The sequence below is a fragment of the Cebidichthys violaceus genome, unplaced genomic scaffold, assembly GCF_023349555.1.
Source record: "Cebidichthys violaceus isolate CVI_PGR_0920_01 unplaced genomic scaffold, fCebVio1.0.p SCAF_25, whole genome shotgun sequence".
Classification (NCBI taxonomy): domain Eukaryota; kingdom Metazoa; phylum Chordata; class Actinopteri; order Perciformes; family Stichaeidae; genus Cebidichthys; species Cebidichthys violaceus.
This window is the reverse complement of record NW_027176428.1, coordinates 235,367-260,715: the sequence shown is the minus strand read 5'-3', so window position 1 is coordinate 260,715 and position 25,349 is coordinate 235,367. Positions and strand designations below refer to the sequence as shown.

Below are 25,349 nucleotides of genomic sequence, written 5' to 3'. Positions count from 1 at the left end.
GGAATGGATGGAAGCCCTTCGTTAGTGAAGGGTCATGTAGGAACCGCACGCAACAGGGGACTCATGCAAGTCGCGCTTGCCGTTGCAACTTCTCTGCCCCGTACTGTATATCTCGAGGGAGAGTCCAATGGGAAATTTACTTTGTATTTATCCCCTTTTAAAAACTCCCCTGGTCATCATTAGGGAACAAGTGTGATATTTAAAGGTAGAGTGAGGTGTTAAAGGGGAGTAACGCGAGGTGGCGATGCCTGGCTTGGTTTAGGAAATTCAAGAGGTCCCATTAAAAGGCTGAGACTAAACAGAGCAGCTTTAACAGCTCACTGGGGATGACAGCTGTGCGCTGGTGAAGCTGTGCTGGCTGCTTCGCCAGACGAGGAGACATGGTACCTCAAGCGGGCTTAATGATGGAGGAAAATCGTAAAGGGAACCTAGCGTAAGGTGGATGGAGAGGAGGAGCTTGGGTAAGAGGAAAAAAAAAAATAGAGAGGCCACGTTATGCCATTCATGATGCAGATGGAGGAAGCTGTTTTACGTTTGCTGAGTACATCAACTCAGATATATAAGATATACTGAGATATAACCTTCTTGGCTTGTACATTACTCAAGTCTTTAATACCAACCTGAGGTTTGCGTCCGCGGTTGACAAAAGTACAGACTGGATTGTAGGCTCCTGTCCCACAGATGTACAGCTGAGTCCGGTTCCATGGCTCCACCAGACGGATAAAGTTTGCACACTCCTCCTGGAGACACAAAGACCAGAGTCAATTAACCTGCAATAAACATCTAAGTGAAAAGCCATTCGTAGCCATTTTTTACTGGTGCGCCTCCTGCAGATTTACCGAACGCTCAAGTCTAAGTGGTAAAAATAAACCCAGTAATACTGGGTATATCAAACTATCTGCCAGTGGTGTTGTGCTCACCGCCCTGGCCTGGCAGAGAGGAGGATGGTGAGATTCAATCCATTCCTGTCTCCTTGGCGAGACAGAAGGGAACCAGCGCTTTTACTGGGCCAATTTTGAACCTCGCAGGTGATTTTTACAGATTCCTCTGTGCACAATGAAAGGAGCTGTATACTTTTCAGGCTATGCATTTGAAAAGCGACGAACTTTCTTTCTTTTTTTTTCAGCCCATCAAGTTGATGGAAATCACCTGAGCTAAACGACCCTGCTGAGCTTATGAGCGCTGTCAACAGGCGTACTTACATTGGCGTCCTTCCCACTCACAAGGCACTCCATCCGTCTTCGTTCAGACACCGGCCAGTGGATCTGTGACGGGGGAACAGAGGACATTTTACAGTTAGAATCCAACCGAATATACAGTATATACAGTGGCCTTTATGAGATTTTTGGGCTAAAACGGCAGAAGGGATATCCACCCAGGTCAAAAGTATTTCTTTTGGGATTGTCATAACCCAATTACAGTGTTTTAATGACCAGAAACCAGAAAAAAAGTGTACTCCAACAAAAACTAGATGTGAGCTAACCAACATGGCTGCTGCTGGGGCCCTAGAACAGAACATGTTGCCAATTGTGGCGCTGAGGTAAAGGCGCTTGTTTCATCGCAGTGTAACAGCCAGAGTTAAGGGGAGGCAGAGCATGGAAATGGTCTCACAATGTGCGGTTCCTTGTTGATGTCATGGAGGTCCAGGGACAGGATGTGGTCCTTGCTGCCAACGTACATGCGGTCATGGTCCTCGTCCATACGCAGGATCCGGTAGTCGGACGTGTTGAGGAGGTAGGCGAAGTGATGAGCAGTACCGGTGGATCTCAGCTCTGTGACGAGACACAAATATACCCGTTAATGACAGCTGTGGTGCACATGCTCATTTTCACACACACATGCGTGCACAACTGGCACATTCCTTCGTGCCGCTCCTGCATACCCGGCGTGGAGTTATCTGATGGTTTTCCACCAACACTGCTGTAACTTAACACCGCACATTAGAGACAAGTGCTACTGAGTGTCTGTCACACTGTGTTGATGGCTTAATACCGCCGGAGTGGATCAGAGGACCTAGAAAGTCACCGATGGCTTTCTGTTACTTCCAGTCGGAAGTCAGAAAAGACAGACACGATAGACCGACTTATAGATAAGTTTACTACAGATTACCTCATATATAGAGACGGGAAAGGTGGAAATACACATATACTGAGTTTAGGTTTAAACAGCTTCATTCCTTTTTGGACCCTGCACCCTGAAGGTCAGCGCCTCTGGTAACACAATGCAGTCGACTAGTCCTCTCACGTCGAGAGTAACCCGACCTTCCTATAGCTCTGTGTTGGAGTGTTTGTTTGATATACTCTCCTTGGTTCAGCAACGACGTACAGACAGGGCAGAGAGGCCACTGCTAAGACAGCAAAGGCCCCATGCCACACAGTAGACAAACACACACTCCTCCGCAATCTATAGGGTAAAGGCATTGGAGGGTGGCCCTCACATATTGTTGGACAAACACAGAGGTTTTACTCAAACAGCAGGAAAGTCCCGTTTCACTGTGTGGCTTTATTCTACAACCAACAGACCACAGAATACTGAAACAGGCAACCACACTTTGAGGTTAACCCGAGTTCTTTTCTGTTGATTTAGCAGCCAAAAATGTGGTGAAGGGAAACCAGATGATAAACTGTCAAATACAGTTAGCTTTGTTTCACTATTTACAAATGATACATCAGAACAGAGGCGTGCCGGTGAATAATAAAAAGGAAGGCAGTGTGAAATGTAGTCAACGTGGGGCTTCAGACTTAAAAAGCAACAACCAAGACTTGTAAAAAAATAAGAATTATCTCAAGATTCGAAAATGTTTCGGGCAGTTGATGAATAACCACACATTTTTATTTCTCTTTGCAAGCTCTGTATGTGCAGTCATGTTCAGTATGTTGAATGAAGTTGCTGAAAAACATTCCTGTGAGGTTGTTAGGTGGTGCTGCGGAAGAGGTCTGGACACCGAGGCATGCGAGGCCATCAACATGTCCACCATTGCGACTTAAAATAAACACCATCTCGAGACCTTTTCAAACAGACTCCCTACTGAATCTGATATTACCAGTCTTTCCTGCCAGATCTAAATTTAACACGGGGTTACGTCAATAAGCAAAGATTAATAGCGTTAGATTTGCTATATTTGTACAGTTTGATTTAATAACTGTGCCCACCGAAGGAATGTTTACGGAATCGGCCAGGTGATTGACAGCTGTCAGAGCCCACGGCAGAGAACATGCAACATGTGGTCGGACCCTGTGATTATTTGTGTTGGAGACTTAAGTTGAATGATGAGTCCCCATACACGCTAGCTGTGTTTATGTGTGCGTGCCGATAGAGTGAAACACACCGGATAAGTTTGCATTGTACACACACACACACACACACACACACACACACACACACACGCACATTCCGAGGGCCAGTCGAAGCCCTTTCCTGAAGCAGGTTGTCAGCAGCTCCTCAGTGTGTGTGTGTTTGTTGTCAGAGAGTAGCGGGATGGGACCATCCGTCAGCTGACGAGAGAATGTGAACAGTGCAGTGCAACAACACTCCCCATAGAGAGCCGCACATTAAGAAACAAACACATATGTAATCTAATCTCACAATCATGCAATAACTCCCATATTCTGTTCTGAGCGTACTCTACTCTACAGCATGTCTAAATGCTACATCCCAGCAAGAATATCTTTCCTCACACCTCATCCTCCGTATCTAATTGTAATGTAGACTACATCACACAGAGCTATGCCTATTAGATGAAGGTGTTATTGCAGAAATCGAACCCTGCAGGAAAAAAAAAAAAGGTCTGTTGTTATGAAAGAATGAGTCAGAGCTGAGTGACGCTGTAAGGTTTTACATGGGAAGCTCGGGCTGAAGCCTAAATACCATTGAGCCTTCTGATAACATAAGAAATGAAACTGCTGCAACCTCTTACTGTGTAAAGGTGCTTTCACACACGTAGTTTGGTTCGTCAAGGGGGGAAATACATTTTCTGGTCCGGTTCCTTTTCACATTGACTTTTTTTACAAACAAACCGAGAAGAGTCAGCATGAAGTTATGCAGACCGACAGGTAACTAGATGATTATATACATGATTGGACAGTTTTGGCGATTGTCATCCGGCATCAGCAGAACCGGTGTGGGGAAATCAAATTCTGGTGACTGACACAAGTTTATGCAGCACTTAAATGTCTGTGACGTGATAAATGTATGTACTTTAGCTCAAATACCCGTAATCACGTGCATAATTGTTACCAAATAATTTACATAAAAGCAGTTCTATAGATGAAAATCATGTTAAAAAAACATAAATGCTAACATAAAATCCTGTGGTTGGTCTGTTTGCTTTCACACCACAAATTAACCATTAACCATGCTAATTGTGTTTAAAGCGAACCAAACATATGAGAACATGTTTGAAACATAGAGCATAACATATTATAAAGAAAGAAAAAAGGAAGGAGTCTGGAATCTGGTACAAAATGAAGTTTAGCTATTAGACATCATTCTATTTTCCATTAGCCTTTCTCAGCTCAGTCCCAAAGTCAACCTCAGCCTCAGGCAGAGGCACATGGCATTGTGCTCCAATGAAATGTTGATAGAGGACGTATAATGGCAGCGGACTGAGCTTCGGCTGCTACACTGCCCTGGGGGTCAGGCCGGCTGTGAAAACAAGACCAGCAGGCCCCTGGACTGAGGCTGGTGCCAGGCAAACACCCGGTCACAACCAGCTTGGAAAGACATGCAGAGAGAGACTGTGCCAGATCAAGAGGGATGCTGAGGGGGGGCCGACACTGAATAAAAGATAAAGAGGAATTTGTAGGGTTGCGTTAAGAGTGTGTGGTTATTCCCTGAAGGCAGCAGAGGCATACTTTTGCTGCATTAATAACAAATTGGCCAAGCTTAGTTTCAAATGACCAAATACTTAAGTAAATTAAATTCGCAAAAAAGATCCCTGACCTGCCCAACCAGTCACAGATACACTCTCAATCCACCGTTTCCCCTTGCAACACGCAACTATACAATCTCAGTAGCGGATTACAAATTTTGAACAGGAAAGGCTCAGAGTGGCTGCACTGCTGTGCTCTTTGTCAGCCACATTAGGGCATGACAGCATTTTGCGTACACACAGACTTATCCTGGAGATTTAAAGGCTGGGAGCAAGTGTGTCTATTAGAGCCAGATAAACTCTCAAAGTAGCCCATTACTGCGTGGACGGTTTGGGTTCACTCTGGGGGGTCTGTGCGCGCACAGCAAGGGCTTTGTTTCGGGAACGCACCGCTTCCCCCCCCCCCCCCCCCCCCCCCCCCCTGTGGAATGGCAATGGCTCTATTAGAGGTGAAAGTAAGCCGGTGAGGGAACCTGATCCCAGCACTCAACGTCTCTCCCTGTTCTCATTCACTTCCTTCTCTACGCTGGTACGCCATGCAGTTGCAAAGAAATAAGAAGTCGATATATGAACGGTTTTTTTTCCGTTTTTTTTCTCATTTTCAATCTTTCATGTACACAAGCAGTGCACGTGTGGTAGTACACGGGAAAAAAAAGTTAAGCAATTACACAGGAGAGAGCTCTCATTCCAGACGCGAGAGGCGACCCGGTCCGCTCTCCTCAGTCTGCTGGACTCAGACAATCCTCTCCTCTCTCCCAGCATCTCAAGGTGCTGCCGGCTGACACAGTCCGCTGCCGGTTCCCACATCTCAACATACTAATCTTGCAGCCAGAAAGGTTTTTACCGGTGTTTAAAAACAGGGAGGTGAGTAAAGATGAGTCCTGAAAAAAAACAAACTCTAGTTTAATGTCATCTGAGCGAACTGATGTAAAGAGCTAGAGATCATGCACGCTGTGAGAGGCACTCTATTACTACTTCTTATACAAATGGTATAATCAATAAGACGACTGAAAGTGTAGAGAATTTTGCAAAATGGAATTTATACCCCATAATACATAGGGGTTTAGGCCTATTGTGCATTTGTAATATTGATAAGCATGAGTTCTTTTTTTAAAGTGATGGTTATTGAGATTTGGCCATTACAGCTGGATTTGGTAATCTTCTTCATGAATATTTTTCGTTATATTCGTTGACATTTTTGTCAAATCCCGACAGCAATCAATAAATCAAATGCTCCAACAATAAAAGAGAAAATATAGTCTGGTATTGTGGCTGTAGCAGGACTGTAATAAGCCTGTCCATTCATTTCATTCGCCCTTGGCAAACATAAACATACATGCACAGTTGCTTCCAGGGGATACTCATGACACCCTCTGCGCACTGAAACCTTTCAAAAACGCAGTGTATCCTTACACACACCATAACTAAAACGTCTCACACACACACCCTCACTACCTGCGCCATCCCAACCGCTGAAATATTGTGTTTGCATGAAAAACAAAATGCCAATTTGTTGAGCAGGGAAGCCCTTCCAGCAGCGCCGAAGCCGGGGCCAACAGTAAAACAAGGCGCCAAATAGCGAAAAAGTACACAGATGGTTTATTTTATTTATTGGCCAATATATTTTTCATTGCATTCATTAGACTTATTTCACAAGATTGAAAACCGCTTGATGTGATCGCCCGAGTTCTTCATTCACTGTAAATTGCGGTTTGGTTAATTGCAACACTGTCGTCCTGAATGCATGCTTGCAGACTTGCGCAAGAAGGCGTGTTTCTTGTTGAACCCTGAGCTGAAGCAGTGGAGCAGGTGAGCAGCATCTCTTAGTACAATAAAGTGGTTGTGCTGGGAAGCACTGGACGTGTCCCGCCATCCCATCGCAGCCCCTTCCTCAGACCATTATAAATAAGACTAGTATTTTTGTCAGCTTGCCTGGTTAAATGAGGTATAGAAACACAGAGGAGAGGCATGCCTCACTGTCAGACTGAGCCAGCCCTCCTCCTCCTGAGAGAATACTTGGCGGCTGACGGTGATCTCTGGGGCTGCAGGCCTGCATGTTATAGCATATCTCTCCATCTTAAATTAATAGCCGACGGGCCGAGTTTACTTTGGAAATATGTTGGGACAGGAAAAGTTCCCCGGCACGCGGTGCACTCTCAAGATCACATCTCCAGAAATAAAGAGAAGCACGCTGTCTTATATGACATGATTTCCCACCACGCTGTCACACAAGGGAGAAAGGAGACTGGATTTTATATATAATATTCAGCTGTTAATGCAACATCACAACTTCCTCTCATTAAGGAACGATTACTGCATCCAGCGTGACTTAACAGAACGCAGCCCACCCCACTCGTAACTTTCCTGGCACGTTCAAGCATCGAGTAAGTGATTGGGTCATGGAAAAACTCCGGACTGCGTGTTTAAACAAAAGCACAGAAAAGAGAGAGAGAGAGAGAGGGGGAGTGAATACACATCCTGGCACTTGACAGCGCAGCGCACTCGCTGCATGACACTGATATGGGTGTTCCACCCCACTGCATATTTCTCTGCTTTCAAATTGGGTAAATTAAAAGTGCTAGGCCGCTGCCAATGACAGTGCAGAGCATGTTGCAGCTTGAAGCCTGCACTTCTCCCTCTGAGAGCGACCCAATGTAAAGAGGATGGGGGATGGTGATGGCAAAGAGAGGAAAAGTTTTGCGGTCCGTTGCTTTGACACTGAACAGGAAGGGAGCGATGAGCAATATGAAGCGAAGTGTGTAGCAATCACCAGCGCGATTCAAAGGTCTGTGGGTTGTTGTTTTTTCCCCCTCGTGGGACGTGTGGTCGATAATTAGAAACTGCAGCCGCTGCACCAGGAGTCCTTCTGTCCAAAGATCAAGGCAAGATCACAGTGAAGCGCCAAAGCTATGATCCATTCTCTTCAAACAAAGTTAAACTGAAAGACTCCCGTCCTCTGTGGTTGTGTAATAAAGCGACAGAAATACCCCGCTAGCCCCTGGCGCATCACAAACAACTCTGCACTACCTGAGCGGCGTCCCGAGGCAGTTTCCAAGCCGCCAGAAAGAGGTGTGTTCGTTCACACGCACGGCACCGGAGTGACAGGAGTGATAATTAGGGTGTTTAAGAGGGGGGCGGGAGAGGTGGCGTGCTCTCACACATCAAAGGCAGCACTTGTCAGGAATCCTGGCCAAATATTTTGAATGCCGTCAACGCAGAGGAGGGAAAACTCCGGTTTAAGACGGTCTCATTACCCCCCTCAGGAGGCACGCTTCATTTCAACAGCAATGATGGAGCTACGCGACAGAAGACGCGCAGGTTTTTTGGGGAAAAATTGCAATGTTGCCGAGTTGGCAGTTGAGTCCACTTTTAACAAGGAGCAGTAATGAGTTGAGACGCCACAGGTGACTGTGTCTTGCTGGACACGGCGAGCAGTTTTCTTCTGGAAGGCTCCGGCTTTCTCATTAATTTGTATGAGTCTTAGTCAGTGAAATATTTAGGAAGTGTCTGCTGCCCATGCACCTGTATAAAGGTGCATTTGTTCTCTTGAGCACAGAGGGAGGGAGCATTGAGTCAGTCTGTTTCCATCCAACTGTAACAATGCCTTCTAATGTCGCCTCAGTAGACAATTGTTCTTAGGAGGAAAATATTCTGTAAGTGGTGCTTTGGTCTGATTTGAATAAGCTGGGGGAAATTACTACTTAGTTAAGGCAAATGAAATAGTTACTATGAGTAACTTTTAACTGTATATTAATCAGTCTCAATTCAATACCGATGCTTCTATATGACCTACGTAAGTAAAGTAAACGAGACCATCAGCGAGAAGATAGTCATCTGTGCCACCGGGTCTGATTCCATATATCAGATGAAATCATGCCTCAGGCAGATCTGCCTTCGACCTGCAGTCAGAGCTCCTGCAGATCTCACGTCAGCAGCAGCAGGAGCGGAGCTTCACCGTTTTACGCCGGAAGCTCTAAACCGACCCCGCGCTGCTTGAGCCCAGGCCGTATTGCTGGGCTCGCTGCAGGGAAAGGGGGTACAGAAGAACCAGAACCAGGATTGCACGGGGGCAACCTGTCAGACTCTGCTGCAGTAAAATGACAGGTTTTCTAAAGGGACTCTGGCGCTCGGAAACACAACAGCTTTTGTCAAAAATGGCCGCCGAAATCGACACAAAATGAAAGTTCCTTGTAGTAGCTTTAAGTTGCAACTTAAATGTTTAACTATTGACTTTGTGTAATATTTTACTGACTGGTGTAAACAAATTTGCACCTTCTTACAAAGTGTCATGACAAAACCGTAAGAAAGCTCAAGGAAAGTACAAGCATCTTCTTGTTTTGTGTACATTTCACAAACTGTGACAAAGTGTTTTCAGATGACTTCTTTGAGTTGAGTTTGCTGAGATTTTTACTGAATTTACACAGTAAGAGTGGCGCTGGCTTCTTTCCAGACGCTGCTGTGGTTCTCTCTCTTATCTTAATCTGGCAAAAGTGTCTCAGAGTGATTTCCTGTATCTGCAGGATAAGGAAGTGCCTAATATAGGGGCAATCACTGAGCTCACGAACATGAAGATGGAGATTAAAGAGCCCTCTTCTGCAAACGAACAAGTGTGTGGCCTCTGAACTGCCACCTGCACTGCCATCTAGTTAGCAGAGTCATTTCTACTCTCTGGGCCCGAAGGTGTCTCCCCTCCACTCTCCTTCAACAGCGACTTGTCTTCGTGTCAAGCATTTACATGAGTTATTTAGCTTTGTGTAAGCTGCACGCTTCAAAGCCGGTAGAGAAGTGACACGGTCGTTAAAGAATGCCTGTGCGATTACTGGAGGGTGGGTATGAGGTTAGCTGCGCTGCTCAATGAAAAGGAACGATAACAGCATGTGAACGCAGCAGCTGCTCGCCTCGGCTTAGTCCCTCTGTGGGACGGGGGATAATAAAAGCGGTCAGAAGGCTCGGCCAGTGTGACACATCAGATAGGACGCGTCACTCAGCAGATAACAGATATGCAAGGGCACAGGATCCGGAGATACGATCTGACCCACTGGTAAATGCCGGAGAGCCCGGAACACAAAGGAATGGTAATGTTTTGTGACGTGGTCAAGCTTCGCTGAATCCTCTGTGTGTGTGTGTGTGTGTGTGTGTGTGTGTGTGTGTGTGTGTGTGTGTGTGTGTGTGTCTGCATCTTGGTGGCAAGACAGGCTCTGCAGCTTTTGCTGCTCGGAGAAAAAAACCAGACATAACAGCTTGTCTGTACAAACACCTGCCCTATACATACAAAGCATCAACACAATCACCTCTGCTCGCTGTCATCTTACTTCAAACTTCACGTTAAGAAGACAAGACAACCAGAATGGTATCACAACGACACTCAGCAAAATCATTGCAAAACTGTAATCATCATTGCGATTCTAGTCGGGATTATCGGTCTCAGTTTGAAGTGTAATTTAACACTAAATTCATAAATAAATTGTATCTTCATCGTTAATTTATTAGCTTCTTTTTACACAGAAAATGTAGTAATTCTGTCTTCTAGACCTTTGCGGGCATCAGGGTTCAGACGCGTTCAGAGTTATTCTGATTTCAGAATAAAACGGGGCGTCAAGTTACTGGGTGGATGGATGGATCAAACAAACAGGACTTTTACGTAACATTTTTTTAATTGCGTGATTTCCTGAACTTTACTTAAGTTGCCTAAACCCAATATGTGAACGGGTTAGCAATTACTACTATTAAGGTGGGGGTACACTAAAAACAAACACACACACACACAATAACATGTCACCCAACTTTTTCTAAAGACAAAGGCGTTAATAGTTATTCCAAAGGCGGGATCCCGAAAAACAGAATCATGGTAAAACACGGTCGGGGACTTGACTCCCTGCTGGGCTCCACCGGCTGTTAAACCACAATAAAGTGAAGCAACATGGCTATTCGTGGCACGTTGTTTGTATCCTGTTGCTGTGAGCGCCCTCGCTGGGGAAAAGGTGTGACCCTCTCTTGTCTCAACACATGTCGAATGTGATCCGTCATAATGGCTACGCACTGAGAGCGCTGCCGTATCACACATCATTAACCAGCGCTCCTGCTGACCTCACTGTATCCACGAGTTGCAGCGGGATGCTCAGTGGGCCGAGACATCCTACTGCTCACCACTGTCACCACCTCGTTACCACTGCGCCCCGCCACTCCCCTGCCGACCTGGGGGACTCACCCGCTCTATAATTAGGAGCCACCGTAGTGCCCCGCCCATCCTATGTCCAACCCCCACCCCACTCACTAATGGCAGCAATTTGTATTCACTGTCAGCTCTGATGAGCTCTCATGCGGAGAACTGGCCTTATCACATCGCCTCTGGCTCCCATCACCTAAGCCCCTCTCCCTCTGCCTGCCAAGCCCCGAGCGCTGATGGACAGGCGCAGAGGCTGAGGGGGGCGGGGGTTTTTTTTGGTTTTTTTTGGGGAGGAGGTACACATTTGTCTCCATTTTCATGTAAACTCTTGTAACAGCAGACAGACGTGCTCTGCCACAGAACTGGTTGAACAAGAGCAGATTCAGAATCTATGACTCTTTTAAAATCGTACGCAGCCATTCAGGTGCACCGTCGGACTCCTCTCCAAACAAACGAACACCTTTCTCCCTCAATCTCGCAAAAAACGTGTGTGAAAGGAGGAGGATGTGAAATGTGGAGAACTAGTAGGTAAGGAGATCCTCCCGCGAGAGTCTCGATCTAATCGCACACATCTGCACAAACATGTCTCTGTTTTAACATGACATGTGTTTTTATAAAACAGTCTCCAGCTCAGCGGTGACACATCTTGTCCCGTTCCCACATGTCAATCCCTTCGATCCCTCCGCAACTTCTTCGTACCGGCTGTTTTTCAGTCACAAGGGGACTCTACAGAAATGTTACAGGTTACTGCGTCCATCTAAAGCAATCTGTGCTCTTTAGATTATAAAATAAAATGGTACACAAACGGCCCAAACCTGTGCTTGGATGAAACCTGCTTTCTGCAAATGCTAGTCAGCAGGGCTTCTGCTGCAGCCAGGAGCCAGGAGACGCGAGCGAGGAGGTCAGAGGCCGCTGGGCTGCAGTGGCAACGCTTTATGTTCTGGTTTAATCTGGGATTAGCTCAGGGTCAGGGTTATCTCTCCACAGCCTGTGTGGAATCAGGAAACAGGGATTGCCTGGGGTAAAGTGGCATTACTGGATGGCTTGTCCAGAATCGCAATGAGCCTGTGTTCAACGGGGGTAAAGGAAAGAAAGAAGGAGAGAGAGAGAGAGAGAGAAAGAGAGAGAGGGTGAGAGTGTTGAGAATGACTCACTGGGCTCAGGGTTGCAACCTCTCTGCCATCATTCTAACACTTCCCAGCCCCGAGTTCCAGCTCAGTGGAGATCCACATGTGAGTTACTACACCCCGCGACCCAATGGATCACTGGTATTATGGTATCTGTCCAGCCACAGTTACACGATGTGCATACCTCCATGTTTCCTGAGTACATTTAGCCTGCTAAATCCATTTTAATGCTGATTTAGTACAGTAACCAGAGGAGGCACGGCAGGCAAGCATGCACTCAAGTGTTCGCATCAGAGAAACAAAAGTAGCAGCGCTGCAGAATTAGCAGGAGAACTTTTGGGGGAGCAGCCACAAAGACTGAACATAAAGCCCCGACTGAGAGAGCTCTGTTACCTTTAGCCTCCCTTATCTTTACCTGGCATGTCTCAACCTCCTGTCTGACTGTAATCCCCACATAGTGGACAAACTCAGGGCCAGGGACACACTCTAGCGTCTCTGGTTCTGCTGTCTGCTTCCAGAGGACGTGTGGTCAGCTGGGAGAAACAGTCAGCTACAAGAGCAGAACAGACTGGTGGTAATGAAGATGGATCTCTCTCAGTCTCCCTCTCTCTGAAAAATGTTAAGGCTAGTGAAAATAGAGCGATCTAACACACTATGGGAAAGTTAGAAGGAAAAAATACTGAAACCCTGCTTTGCTGTACCAAACAAAGAACTAGAAGGGAGACAGACTGAACAATTGGTTAAAGACATTAGTTCATTAAAACAGAATTGATCTGTGGCCTCGCAGCTCTTTATAACACAAATTCCGTCTCTCAGTTTAGTTGTATCCAAACTTACGAAAGCTGTTGTCACATTTCAGCAACGTTTAAAAAATATATTTTACATTTCTTTAAAAGGATCTGTCATTTTAGTAAGAACCTGCTCAGGGCTTTCCATGGAAAAACATGTACTTTTCATCATGAATGACACTCATAAATATCATTAAATGTTGACATTTCTGGTTTGACAAAGAATATCTTCTGCTAATGTCAACTGCCAGACATAACAAATTGCATCAAAAGGCATCAAAAATGCATTTTTTTTTAAAGCAGCCACAGGCTGACTTCAAGCTGAGGTTTTCAATTCTCTATTCCCTTATTAACTTCATGTTGACTGTCTTCCACGCTGTGCTCTGGTGAAGAATGTCTGCATCCTTCAAAAGTCCAAGTAGTTTCCATCCAAATAAGGTTTTTATTCGTAACAACGGAGCAACATATTTTCCTTGAAAACAGTGGATTTAAAGAAAAGGCTTTCTTGGCAGCTTTAATCCACCGGTGAGAAAACACATTTGTGTGTCTCTCAGGTGCATCCTGACAGGCCAGTGGGAGATTTACAATTGAACAGACACAGGATATAGCAACCTAATGTATGTGACAACAGTGGCCCACTACCGTGCCCTGTGGCTATGAAAGCCTTATTTGTTGGAGCCGTGTGGGGTCACAGTGTGGGAGGCCAGTTGTTCTTGCCCCCTTTTCCTTAGAATGACAGGAAGGCAGGACAGATTGTGACAGCAGCCATTGTGGCTCTGCTCCAGGTCTCTTCCTCCCACCAGGCTCCCGCTGCTCCTTCAGTCCAGAGTAAATGCATGTGGTGCAACCTCAGCGCTTATCTTCCTGTTCCTCCAGCCCAGTGGCCAGGAATCAATGTTGGCATGCTACTTTTCTGCAAAGCAACGAGTGTGCGTTGGGCCACGGCAGCCTTTCTCATTTTATATGCCATGTAAAGTTTCTCCGGCCTATCGTCAGTTATACTTGACAAGAGGCAGATGATGTTGACGGAAGCAGGAGGCTAATGGGGCATCCCTCGCGTTCATCCCTCTTCTTTGAACAGAGGCAGGCGATCAGTCGAGTTCCGATGCGCCCCTGATTCCCAGGCCTCGGGGACAGGAAGTGGGATTAGAAGACAAATCCCATATTTCCACGCGTATGTCAGCAGAGTCATCGCATTTTGCCTCATCAATTACTCTCTCTAGTCAAAGGGCGCTCATCTGAAATTAAGGCGATTAGCCCTTTTATAAACAGCTTTGTGTTTTTTCGGCTGCCGCTGCCCCGCTGGGTCCTCCAGCCGAGGGGAAACCAGAAATGGTCTTCATGGCTAACACAACAGGAGAGACTCGCTCCCGCCGGTGTGGCCGTTTGGAACGGCTATAAACACATGTCGTTTTCCGACACGTCGTCCGAACTGGCTCTGTTCAAACGTAATCCTTCGCTAAGCCCTTCTGAACCAGCACGGTTCTGTGGCCGCTAAAGGAGACGCGTCCAAAGGTTACCAAAAGACAGTGAAGAGCAAAAGTCACGGATTCCATCACGCTCCCTCTGCTATAAGCCTGCTGCTGGTAAACCTGCGGTCGTTTTAAAGGGCCTTCTAAGGCTCTGCAACCTTATCCTCTTTTGGAGCCAGAACGAGATAATAGGTTCCCTTAAGACGGGAGGAATCAATCTACTCTGAGAGGTTGTTCCCAATTTACCAATTATTTTTAGTGGTTTCTTTTTATTAAAGCTTATAAAAAAATAAAAACATTAAAACTATAATCCAGAGTTTTGGAACATTTGGAGTTTGGTCCAAATGGCAATTGTTACCGCCAAAGTCCATTTCATTTAATTCAAGCAATATGCACCATATGAGTACGTGATGAGGACATTACATACGTCTGATTTTAATAAATCTCAACTTCACATCAATAGTTCCTCAGACCGTTATCTGTTTAAAGACTGTTATTTTGGCCAACCATTCTCTATGCCCATGTAAGGTGGTGTTAGGAGATAGTGGGAAGGGGGGCGGCGGCGGCGGGGGGGGGTTTGCAGGTTCAGCGAGTTTACCAAGCCGATTTAGCTTTCCCAGTTTGTCACTGGTAATCTCCTTGCAGCTAACAGGGTGATACAATCAGCCCGATAACTGCAGGAGATGGATGGAATGAGAGGCAGACAGAGTGGGTGAGAGAGAGTTATGTGTGTGTGTGTGTGTGAGTGGACCTCATCCCTCTGTCTCTCTCACACACACACACACACACACGCACAGATAATATGCTTAGCATGCACACGTACACACACACAAGTTAAAGCATCTCGCACACAACAAGTGTGACCCTGTTGGTTTAGACATGAGGCAGCTGGAGGAATTTAAACACAATGTAATCATGACATGCAACAATGCTGTACGGACACAAATTGAAAGTGTTGAAAGTTCCTGTGCAATTGCAAAACCTGCAAGCAAACTGAAACGAAACGAGGGAAATCCAGATGGACGGTACGGAAAGCAAGAAGTATGTGAAAGGTTCATATCGGTTCCTCTGAGGTGGAACACCGAGGTGTTTGCTTTGGCAATGTTGACCAGAACCTCGGCCCAAGGAGAGGAAAAAGAGAGACGCGCGGCCAAAGCATCCTCGTTCTCTTCCTCCAACCCCCTCAGTACGGCCTCTTTAAAACCTCACCATAAACACTTCATTTCTTTTCCAACTCGGGCAATATGCTTTCTAAATCAAGGGGAGGCTTCGCCTGGTTTCTCACATTCCCAGCCAAGCGGAATTAATCCGAAGAGGTGGGACCTCTGCGAACAAAACTCCGCAGCCTGTCTGCACCAGGAGCAATGCAGACGTGTAATCTTAAATAAGGCGCTCGTGAGTGGTGAACCTGATGGGTCTGACTTTTCTCTGACAGCCCAGCAGGGCCTCATTTAGTCACTAGCTTTTATTGAAGCGCATCAGGAGGAAATGTGCTCGTCAAAATGTATTTAGAGAGTTCAGGTGCGACCAGGTTAAACAGTAATGTGAAGTAACTTTTCGGGGTGAAATGCCACTCCACAGGTTGTTTTGGCTGGGCTCCGACTACGGGGCTATAAGTCTTCTTTTCAACAACGTGAATATATTGCAGGAATCGAATGGCTAAGAATAACACACTCCAAGATGTGATTTACTCATTCTGAAATGCACAAAAAAGCAGCACTGTGGCTGTGTCCCAGTTCCATTAGCTCTAGCTGTGATGGCGGACTGAAACAGCATTACGTCTACCCCGGGTTCATACATGCTAGCGGCACAAAGATCGATCTTCCCCGTTTCTCCTTTCAGCCGTGCTCTGTCCTGCTCTTCTTGGAGCTTTAGCACGACTGTGATTGAAAGTCGTTCTCTCAGTTCGACCTCCCTCTCTGGTACCGCAAAATCTGAGGAGAAACCAAGAAGAAAAACAAACCCTGCTTTTCACCGTCACTTGATTGCCTCGCAGCTCTTCTACGCGCCGAAATTGGCAAAGTGACCTTGATGAGCGAAATACCAACTGTCAATCATTGATTACCGGGACTTTTTACACATTCACTTAAGGGCTCCCCTTTCAAGTTTGATCAATATCAGCCTAAATGTAGTCAGAGAGCAACACAGAGGACTGGCTATTAGAGGAGCGCCGAGCCCCAGGGAAGATTGTAGCTGGAGCAGGAGGTTGGGACGAGGGAGGGGTCTCCGTGCCACAACCCATCAAACTGCACCGGCACATTTCTAAAATAAACACACACATTTAATCTGTATTAAAAGTGTTTCCTGCATCTTTGAGGGGGGGGCGACGCAACAGACCAGCGTGTAAGGATGACGTTGGCCAAGCATGATGACCGCAAACAAGAGGCCATTGTCCACTCTCTTGGTGACGTCGCTATTGAGAGTGCATCCTAAATTCATTATGAACACTAAACACATTGTTAGAGGCATTATAAGAGTTCAACAGTGACCTCCCTGCTATGAAAAGCTTGTCACTACCACAAACTGTGCCAGAGGCGGATAAAGAAACGGTATACAGATCATAGGATCATGTGTTTATTACAACTATCGTTATTTCTGTAGTTTTGGCTAAATGAATCGCTGAAAATAAGTCCAAAACGGGCAACAAACACAATCAGATCAGACAGGTTGTAATATATATATATATATATATATATATATATATATATATATATATATATATATTTCATCCAAACGTCTTTGGATGAAAAAATGAAAGCAAACCAAAACTCTCTGTTGTAACTATCCATTATTGTTTAAAGACCAACTTTAGTACTTCAACTAAGCACGCTCAGTGTGCAATGATTATTACCAATGTTCTGGCTCGCCTTTAGTTTTACCTTGTTAACAGTGAAAATATCAGCCACGTTCCTTTTCAATAGAACATAAATCACGACTTCACACGGAAGAACACCTGCTTTCCACAGAAAGGCAGACTCCACAAATGGGACTTAAAATAAACCATGTGAAGGTGAGAAACCAACAAGCTGCTCTGGCAATCTGAAATGTGTCAGGTGAAAAGGTTGATGCCCGCGTTTCGTCATTCCTGGATAGCATATTTGACATGGAATCAAACGTTAATCCGGAGAAAATCCTGCTGGGTTTTTTCTTCCAGGACGGCCTCGCCGCAGGTTGGTGGGAAGCGGCTGAGGGATTGCTGGGCCGCGTTGCCGCTAAGCCACGACTGTAAGCATCCCGCTCTGGCGGCGTATGCGGCCGGGGCTCTGCACTCCCCATAATGACTCATTGATCTGAGCTTCTCAATCCCTGCCTGCCTTATCTCAGCTAATGGGGCGGCATCATGGTCTGTCACAGGCTGCAATCTCTCCGGGAGACTGAGTGCACTTAGAGGTCAGCGCTGCAGCTTCCCAGTAGTGTTGCAATACAACCAGGTGGGGAAAAAAAAAAAACCTTCATGTATCTTTCTGAACACTCTCCCTCCTTATTTGACAGCTCCACACTCCCTCTGACAACCCGTCTGTTGTTTTTTTTGGAGTGGTATGATATACCGTCCCTCTGGGACTTCCTTTTATCATTTCAACAACAAACTCGCACTTCACACGTCCATAATTCTTCTGGGTGTATGATAGCCTTGCTTTGACCCTAAACATTTGAAGCTTACAAAGGGACTCCCCTACACAAACCCATGAAAAGGCTCACAAATCCACAGTCATTTATAACTTCTGAGGCTGGCATGACAGCAGAGCGCAGCAAGTGGGAGGGGAGGACAGACGAGAGGGGAAGACTAAATGAGAAGTCTAAATGGAGCAAAAAAGTTCACTGTACTACAATTGATGACCGTGGCTGCTTTCACTTTTGGTCAGTGCTACTGAGATTACAGGCAGAAAGTATTTTCGAAGAACAACCGGAACTACGAATACAGTAGGCTATAGGAAGGGTGTGCTTTCAACCTGTTTAAAGTTACTACGAGTAACTTTTAACTGGTTATGAAACTGGGAGCCAACACAGAGGGTTTTTTCAAGCTTCGTCTATACTCGGGCGGGGCACCGTGGCGTGAGCCCCCCGCAGATGGCGCACGAGCTACGAGTACGCAAAAAGGAAATCGTGCTCAAGACGCCGTCCGCTGCGTTATTCACTGAAACGCCAGAGGGCGTACAAACAAAAAGAAGACAACTAGTGTAACCGGCAAAACGCCATAAACCAACCTCCACAAAGCCAAGGAGGAAGTTTAATTAACTGAAAAGCCATATCTTACATTCACGGACTACTTTATGGCCTTTATCCAAGCACTGCAAAGAAAAGAGTCAAGTATTGAATGCATTATAAAGAAACCAAAGTTGAAAATCCTGTAAACAATTTGATTTGGCTGGCAAAATATATACTAAAATGTAGATTTGTATGTGTTGATAGTGCTTTAATCAGTGAACTATTTGTGACAGTCATGTCTGAAAACCTGTAATCTCTTGCGCAGCAGAGGTGCACGACCAGGTGCCGCTAATAACTTGTGGAGGCTTCGTTCACGATGCGCTGGTCGTTGTAACGGTATTTTCTGGCGCATTCACCTCACGCCAACGTCACTACGGCAAGTTCAAACCAACTTAAAGGGACTCTGCTGCTCAGAAACACTACTGCTTTGGTCCACAGGGACCGCCAAAATCAACAAAAAAAAATGAAAGTTCCTCGTAGTAGCCATAAATGCCACCCAAATCACCGTCCATTTAATTCATTCTCCCATTTTCAATACTGTATTCCTTTAGGGTCACTGGAGTGGGAGGAAGAGGGGCGTCTCCCCTGCATGTATTTCCTTAATAAAAACAACCTGTGTGTGAGTGTGCAGAAACTCTTAATTTGTTCAAATTCCTTTGCAGCCATCCACTGGTCCCAATATTAATCCCATAAGCCTCGGGGTCAGCACTGGTTCTACATAAAGAAAACACTTTTAGAAAAGAAGAGCCGAGCACGTCTCCCTCCCTACAACTCCTCACCTCTGTCCCCCCGTCTTCATCCCTCCTCCTCATTAACCCAGAGGAAACCCGTCGTGCCTGAGGTGACATCCACACATGGCAGCAGACATAAAGACAGTTTGACAGCTGTGGAAATATACTGAGCTTTTGCCAAAAATCAAAACCTCGGCCTCCACGCTTTTTTTTTTCTGATTTTAATGACTAGTCCGTCTTTCCCCTACTTGGGTTTAAATCTGCAACAGCGGCATCCACCTGACAGCCCTGACATTTGACTGACAGGCAGGATATCCTACTCTGTGACCCTGCAGCCCTCCTCTTGAGCAGTTCTGGCAGCGGGTAATGAGTTACGGGAGAGGTCGGAAGTATAGATTGCAAAGTGGCTAAAATGAAGCTTTTGTTCAGAGTGAATTCCGAGATGGTAAAGACAAGAAACCAGAGGGGAGGAGGCCTCCTGGGCCCAAAAGTTTTTTTTTTTCCAGCGAGAGAAAAGTGTAACTGACATAATTACCGATATCTCCACTTTATCTCCAGTTTGAGGCAATGCTCTGCCCTGATGGACCTTGAGGGCTCCTCTTTGGAGCTGAGACCTTAGTGTGTGTTCAGACCAAAAACAGCATTGTGTAAACATAAACAGAAAAAAGTGTTGGTGGGGGCGTGTTGCTACAGGTATGGAGAAGATTAAATATGACCGAGGAAGTTCTGTCTGAGTGATGCATCCAGGAGTTTGAAGGCTTATCCGTTGTCAAAACACTGCACAACAGTTTTTACTACTAGAGGAATCTTATACCTTTAGAGAGTCATCCACCAAGGTAGGTGACATTAATACTATCCTCCTTCATTCATTGTGATAGAGAATGGTTATCGCAGAAGGCGTGCAGAGAAGATGACTTTGCTAGATGTGTGTTGCTGCAAAGGAGAAGATAATCAATACTTTTTGTCTACAACTCCGGTTGGTGCCCCCAACTTGTAGTTACATTTCTGAGGAAGCTGTCGGTTTCTCTACGGAGACGGTAGACGTGGATCGTAGCTGCGCCGTAACCCCTCACAAACCAATCTAAATCCAGCTTTAGGCTTTAGGCTTCAACCCTTAAAAGCCTAGCGTTGATGCTACAGTACAGTGTTTCTACAAAACATTAAGTTACTCTGGAACGATTTATGAATGTGCGTGAGAATGAAGCGTGAGAATCTTCACTTTAGAAGCTCTATGTGCGTGTTTAACATCATGGCAAGATGTGAGCATAGAGGCCGTTTTGAGTTCTTTGACAGGTGTATTACGTCTGTGGACAGATGTTGTGACTGTGATAGCGTTGCAAACATGCAAGATGCAGTCAAAATATTTTAAAGGTGTGTAGTTGAGATCAAAATGAAGGCAGAGTTTGCAGATGAATGTTGTCCGAGCAAGGGCGTCAGAAGTAGGAGGAAGGAAGTGGAGTATGGCCATTGCCCCCCCCCCCCCCCCAATTTATACCCCTGGTCCAATTTGGCATCGCAGCTAGCCCAGGACAATATTTAATAAATAAATGGTGGTAACTCACTGAGGAAAAAGTGTATTTGCTTCAAATTTAAACGGAGCACCAAAACACCTAAATACAACTTTTCATATCGAAAAAAAAGAGTATTTTTTTACTTTTTTTTATACCAAAGACACAACACTGTGGAGGGAACTGCCTCGTTCTCACACTGTTTCGCAGCCCTGCAGCACTCCGCAGCACTCCGCAATTAACCCTCAATTTCAAAAACCCATCATGGTTCGAGTCCGTCTTCTCCCATGAGTCAACATTGATAGATTTGTTACGCTTATGCCAAACAGAACAAAACTCATGCTCCAATTTGTTAGCAGTTAATATGGCATGTTATCATTGGCCCCCATTGATGCACAGTAAACCATAGTGATAATTTTCCCATCATTTCCCATCATTTTCAATAAGCAGTTAAATTGCAAAGCTGACTGTAAGTCGGTAAGTGGCTTCATCCATTCATTTTATTATCAATTTGCAAAGATTTGCTCCATCTCGGACATTTTCCAAAAAACGTCCATCTTTCTTGACAGTAGATCTACGCTCCCTAAATCAACAGCACTTCCAGCTGAGCGTTATCCCACTCTGCATTTACATCACGATGACGGTGCCTCTCCGTTTCCACTATGTGAGAACGATACGTCAACCTCATTTGGACAGGAAAACGCACCTGAAGCCCGTCTTTGGCCGTTCACCCAGGCAACCCAACCTCACTTCCTCTCGCTCACTGCATCAACACTGCACGCCAGCCACAGCTGTGAACAAGACCGAGCCTCTCGAGATCCTCGCAGGCCCTGCCCTGCCCACATTATGTCTCTGAAAAAAAACACATTTTAATTGACACGGCAATTAAGTGAGACAAGTCAAAACAGAGCTCTTGTGGAACCTCTGTGTGAGGAGAGAATAATCTGCTTCCCCGGGCAAGATTATCGTGAGAATGTCGACTATTCGTCGGAGATGTATGGCTTGTATCTCAGCCAGAGAGAGTTCACGGCAAAGAAAATATTTGGGAATAACGTGTGATTAACTGCAGTACATCACCACTGGGAACACTGGGAGATTAATTGGTGTTCATCCCCATTGGAGGGTGCTTTGGGTTATTTTAGCCCAAAACACACGACAGGTTATTAGATTTCGTCTACTTCCAAGCAGGTTTTCATTCATTTCTGTTCGAAAACATAACTAACAAGCTGGGTACTTGCTTATTAAACAATTACAGCGAAGATAATACTCAATAAAACCTCCAACTTCTGGACCACATATGCAAACAAGGACTTTATTCATAACTCCCAACTATATCAACAATTAAATTATATCTAAAAAAACACATCATAGTTTGGATAATTGGCAGCAGTAATGCGCATGCAATTTGTAGTTAAGTGAGTGAGACATGCAATATTGAAACGATCCAAAAAAGACACGCAGTATATTATCACCGTTTGTACAAACCACACTTCTCAGCGTAAGATAATGCAGAGCTTTCACAGCCACAGCTTTCCAAGAGGTTTTCCTGACATAAAGGAGAGATAAGTCATAAATATCCGCTCACTCCACAGCCCGGTGAGGTTAACAATGATGTATTGCCGGCGAGGACCCGTTTCTTCAGATGATATTCATCACAATCGACATCAAGGCCTTTTTATTTCCTAACAAGCATGTGAAGGATGAAGTCTGCGCCGAGGCTGCGGCTTCAGGTTCCGCTGAAACGGAGCATTTAACAGTAGCACTTCCCTTCATAGCATTTATCTCTTCTGCTAATCCGAACGTCTGATTTAATCAATTGTGTGCCAAATTAGAGAAAATAAAGACCTTATGGTCCATTTAGCAACTTAGCTCTTGTATCTTTCATCTCCTGCGGGAATGGCATTTAATGAAATGGGATTGCTTTGAGAGCCATATTTTATGATCTTACGCGAGACACACCCACCGCTGACAAAAGAATGATCGTGTCCACGGGCTTATCAACACACATTTAGTATCACATGAAAGCATTCATCGCAACCAATTAAAAAGGGAGGATTAAAAAGGAGACGAAACTATTTGACAGGTAAACGATCAGGTGTGTCAACGATTGTCCCGGGTCATGACAGCTCTTTTCAGAGCATCCCCTCTGGTTAACGCATGAAAGTGAAAACGTTCTCCACGTCTCAAGAGACAAACATTGCCAAGCAGCGGAAGCACGTTGCTAAGAGAGAGAGAGAGAGAGAGAGAGAGAGAGAGAGAGAGAGAGAGAGAGAGAGAGAGCTGGGGGACGTGTTAAACTAAGAGAGATGAACAGCCCCAGCTGTGAGAAGAGTCATCGCTGCATCTATCAGCGATTCTGGTGTCTGCCAGTTATTTTAGAACTTGACACAACTTGGATCTTGGAGGAGGATTTTCTTCCTGCCATGTTTTGACAGGGTGAAAATAGCAAGCTGATATTACACAACTCAAACAGCACATCATTTAAAAAAGAACATGGCTTATGCTTCCTTGTTGGTTTAATTTCAGTGGGCTTTCTTGTGCTGCTGCTCCAGCCAGAAGACGCTCCTGTTTTTCCTTCCGACCGTGCAAAATCTAAAATTCAAGTTATGGTAGTTTTTATTCAGAGTTCATCCCCTTGAAATGCACGTGAGCAGCATTGTTCCTGATGACCGCCAACAGCCGGATCTCTCACAGTCACACACAACAAGTGTCCAATTTTGAACTTAGAGCACCCAACAGGTGCAAGCCCAACAGAAGTCTTGTTTCTAGTTTCTTTCGGAAACTAATAGCTCAAAACCGGCTCAAATGTCGGAAAATTCACTTGACTTATTTCCACATGTTCCTGCGAAGCCAATGAGTCCTAAGGTGCCTTGGAGATTAACCCGCAAACACAAACACATGATTGAGCTTTATCGTGGGCTGGCGGCCCCAATGGTGTCACTGAAGAGTTAATTCCACAGTGCATTCCACCCCCACAGCGTGCAATTAAAAGCGCCGCATCTCACCTATAACCACCATTTATCTCTCCACCGCTAATTAGTTACGATCAATTACCTTTACCCAATGCTGCCTCCATGTTTAGGAAAACAGGAAGACCTGCTTATTCATTACTGCTCTTTTGCCAGTCTTTTAAATATTCCCTCGGGTTGGTTTCACTAGCTAGGGCCTTTATTTTATAGCAGGGAGGCCTCCATTTAAAAGCCATCCCTCAACATGTGACAGAGGTGGCCGCTGGGACCCCCTTGAACCCCTCTCTGGTCGCTCACTATGACGCAAAAAAAAAGGTTAACTGGCTTAATTACAGGCCTTTAAAATAGCAAACACTCGTCACAGTTGAACTGCATTACTGAGCTCAGTTTGACAGAGTTATGAGCAGAGGAGGGGAAACACTGCAAAGGTGGCTGATGACATCAGTCATTACCTGAGGTGGAGTTGGGAAGTTTGTGCAGCGAAGGCGGCAGGAAGACAACCGCAACGGTGACAAATGGATGGATGGCAGCCTGCTTACACACCAGTGGAGCTGAACTCCAGCTAAGTGACAGAATATGGGCGCGTCCAACAGTGTACAGTTACTGACTGGACTTTCTACCCTGGAAACAAACTTCTTCTACGCTTTCTGCAACTCCGTTCCTCAGCGAGCATCCTGGCCGTCTTCAGTTTCTATCCTGGAAGGTAAAACATACGCACGTCAAAACTGGGGAAGGTGGTAGACAAGTGGGGGTAGAACCTGATCCGCACTGCGGCCCATGAGAGAGACTTTGGACGTATTCAGAGCTTGGAGGGAAAGACGTAGGAGTGAAATCCAAGCCTGCATCTCTTCCTCTCTCTGTCCCCCTTTTCCTCTGTCTCACCCTCCCTCTGTCAGAGCGGTTCATCTTGGACTCCGGACCCGTTTGTCTTCTCGGAGAAAGGAAATGCAAAGTAGGTTGCTCCGAAACTCTGGGAAACGCCACAGGACGTCCCCGGGGGACGAAATTAAATACCTCCACTAAGATCCACACAGTAAAGTGGCAATAAAGTATTCATTAACCCCCCCCCCCATTGAAGGCTTGAGGAGGAGAACAAGCAACTGAGTTAATAAGTCAAACACAGACTTAGCGCACTCATCTCAGCTGAAGATTTACAAAACAATGAGAGGAGCTCAAGAGCGTGTACGTCCTGCTCAGACAAGCAGGGAGATCAGAGCATCAAAGACGGGGGGGGGGGGGGGGGGGGGGGGGGGGGGGGGAGTGATTGAACAAAGTAAGCAACATTTGGGCATTACCAAACGGTTTCACGAACAGCACCCCTAATACTCGTAATCCTTGTGCTTTCACATTGCAACACATGGCCCACTACTGGTTTGGCAGCATGCCAGGCTGGAGCGGAGGATGTAAACATTCTCTTCTTGACTTTCATTTCCCCTCCAATGCGAGGACCTCATTTTTCACCTCCATTCTGGGCCTCTGTCCTTCCTTTACAGCTCCACAGTGGTGCTCCTT

The 25,349-nt window shown here is 45.7% G+C and overlaps 1 protein-coding gene across 5 annotated transcripts in view; it reads right to left on the bottom strand.

Annotated features, from left to right (window-relative positions):
- LOC137879334 (semaphorin-3F-like) overlaps window positions 1-25,349 on the bottom strand; it is a 106,115-nt gene that overhangs the window by 21,496 nt on the left and 59,270 nt on the right. For all 5 annotated transcript variants that reach the window (XM_068719948.1, XM_068719949.1, XM_068719947.1 and 2 more), the window contains 3 exons: window positions 1,612-1,772; window positions 1,203-1,265; window positions 621-740 (listed from right to left, as the gene is read on the bottom strand). In XM_068719948.1, coding sequence (XP_068576049.1) covers window positions 621-740; window positions 1,203-1,265; window positions 1,612-1,772 — 344 coding nt within the window. The remainder of the gene's footprint in view (window positions 1-620; window positions 741-1,202; window positions 1,266-1,611; window positions 1,773-25,349) is intronic.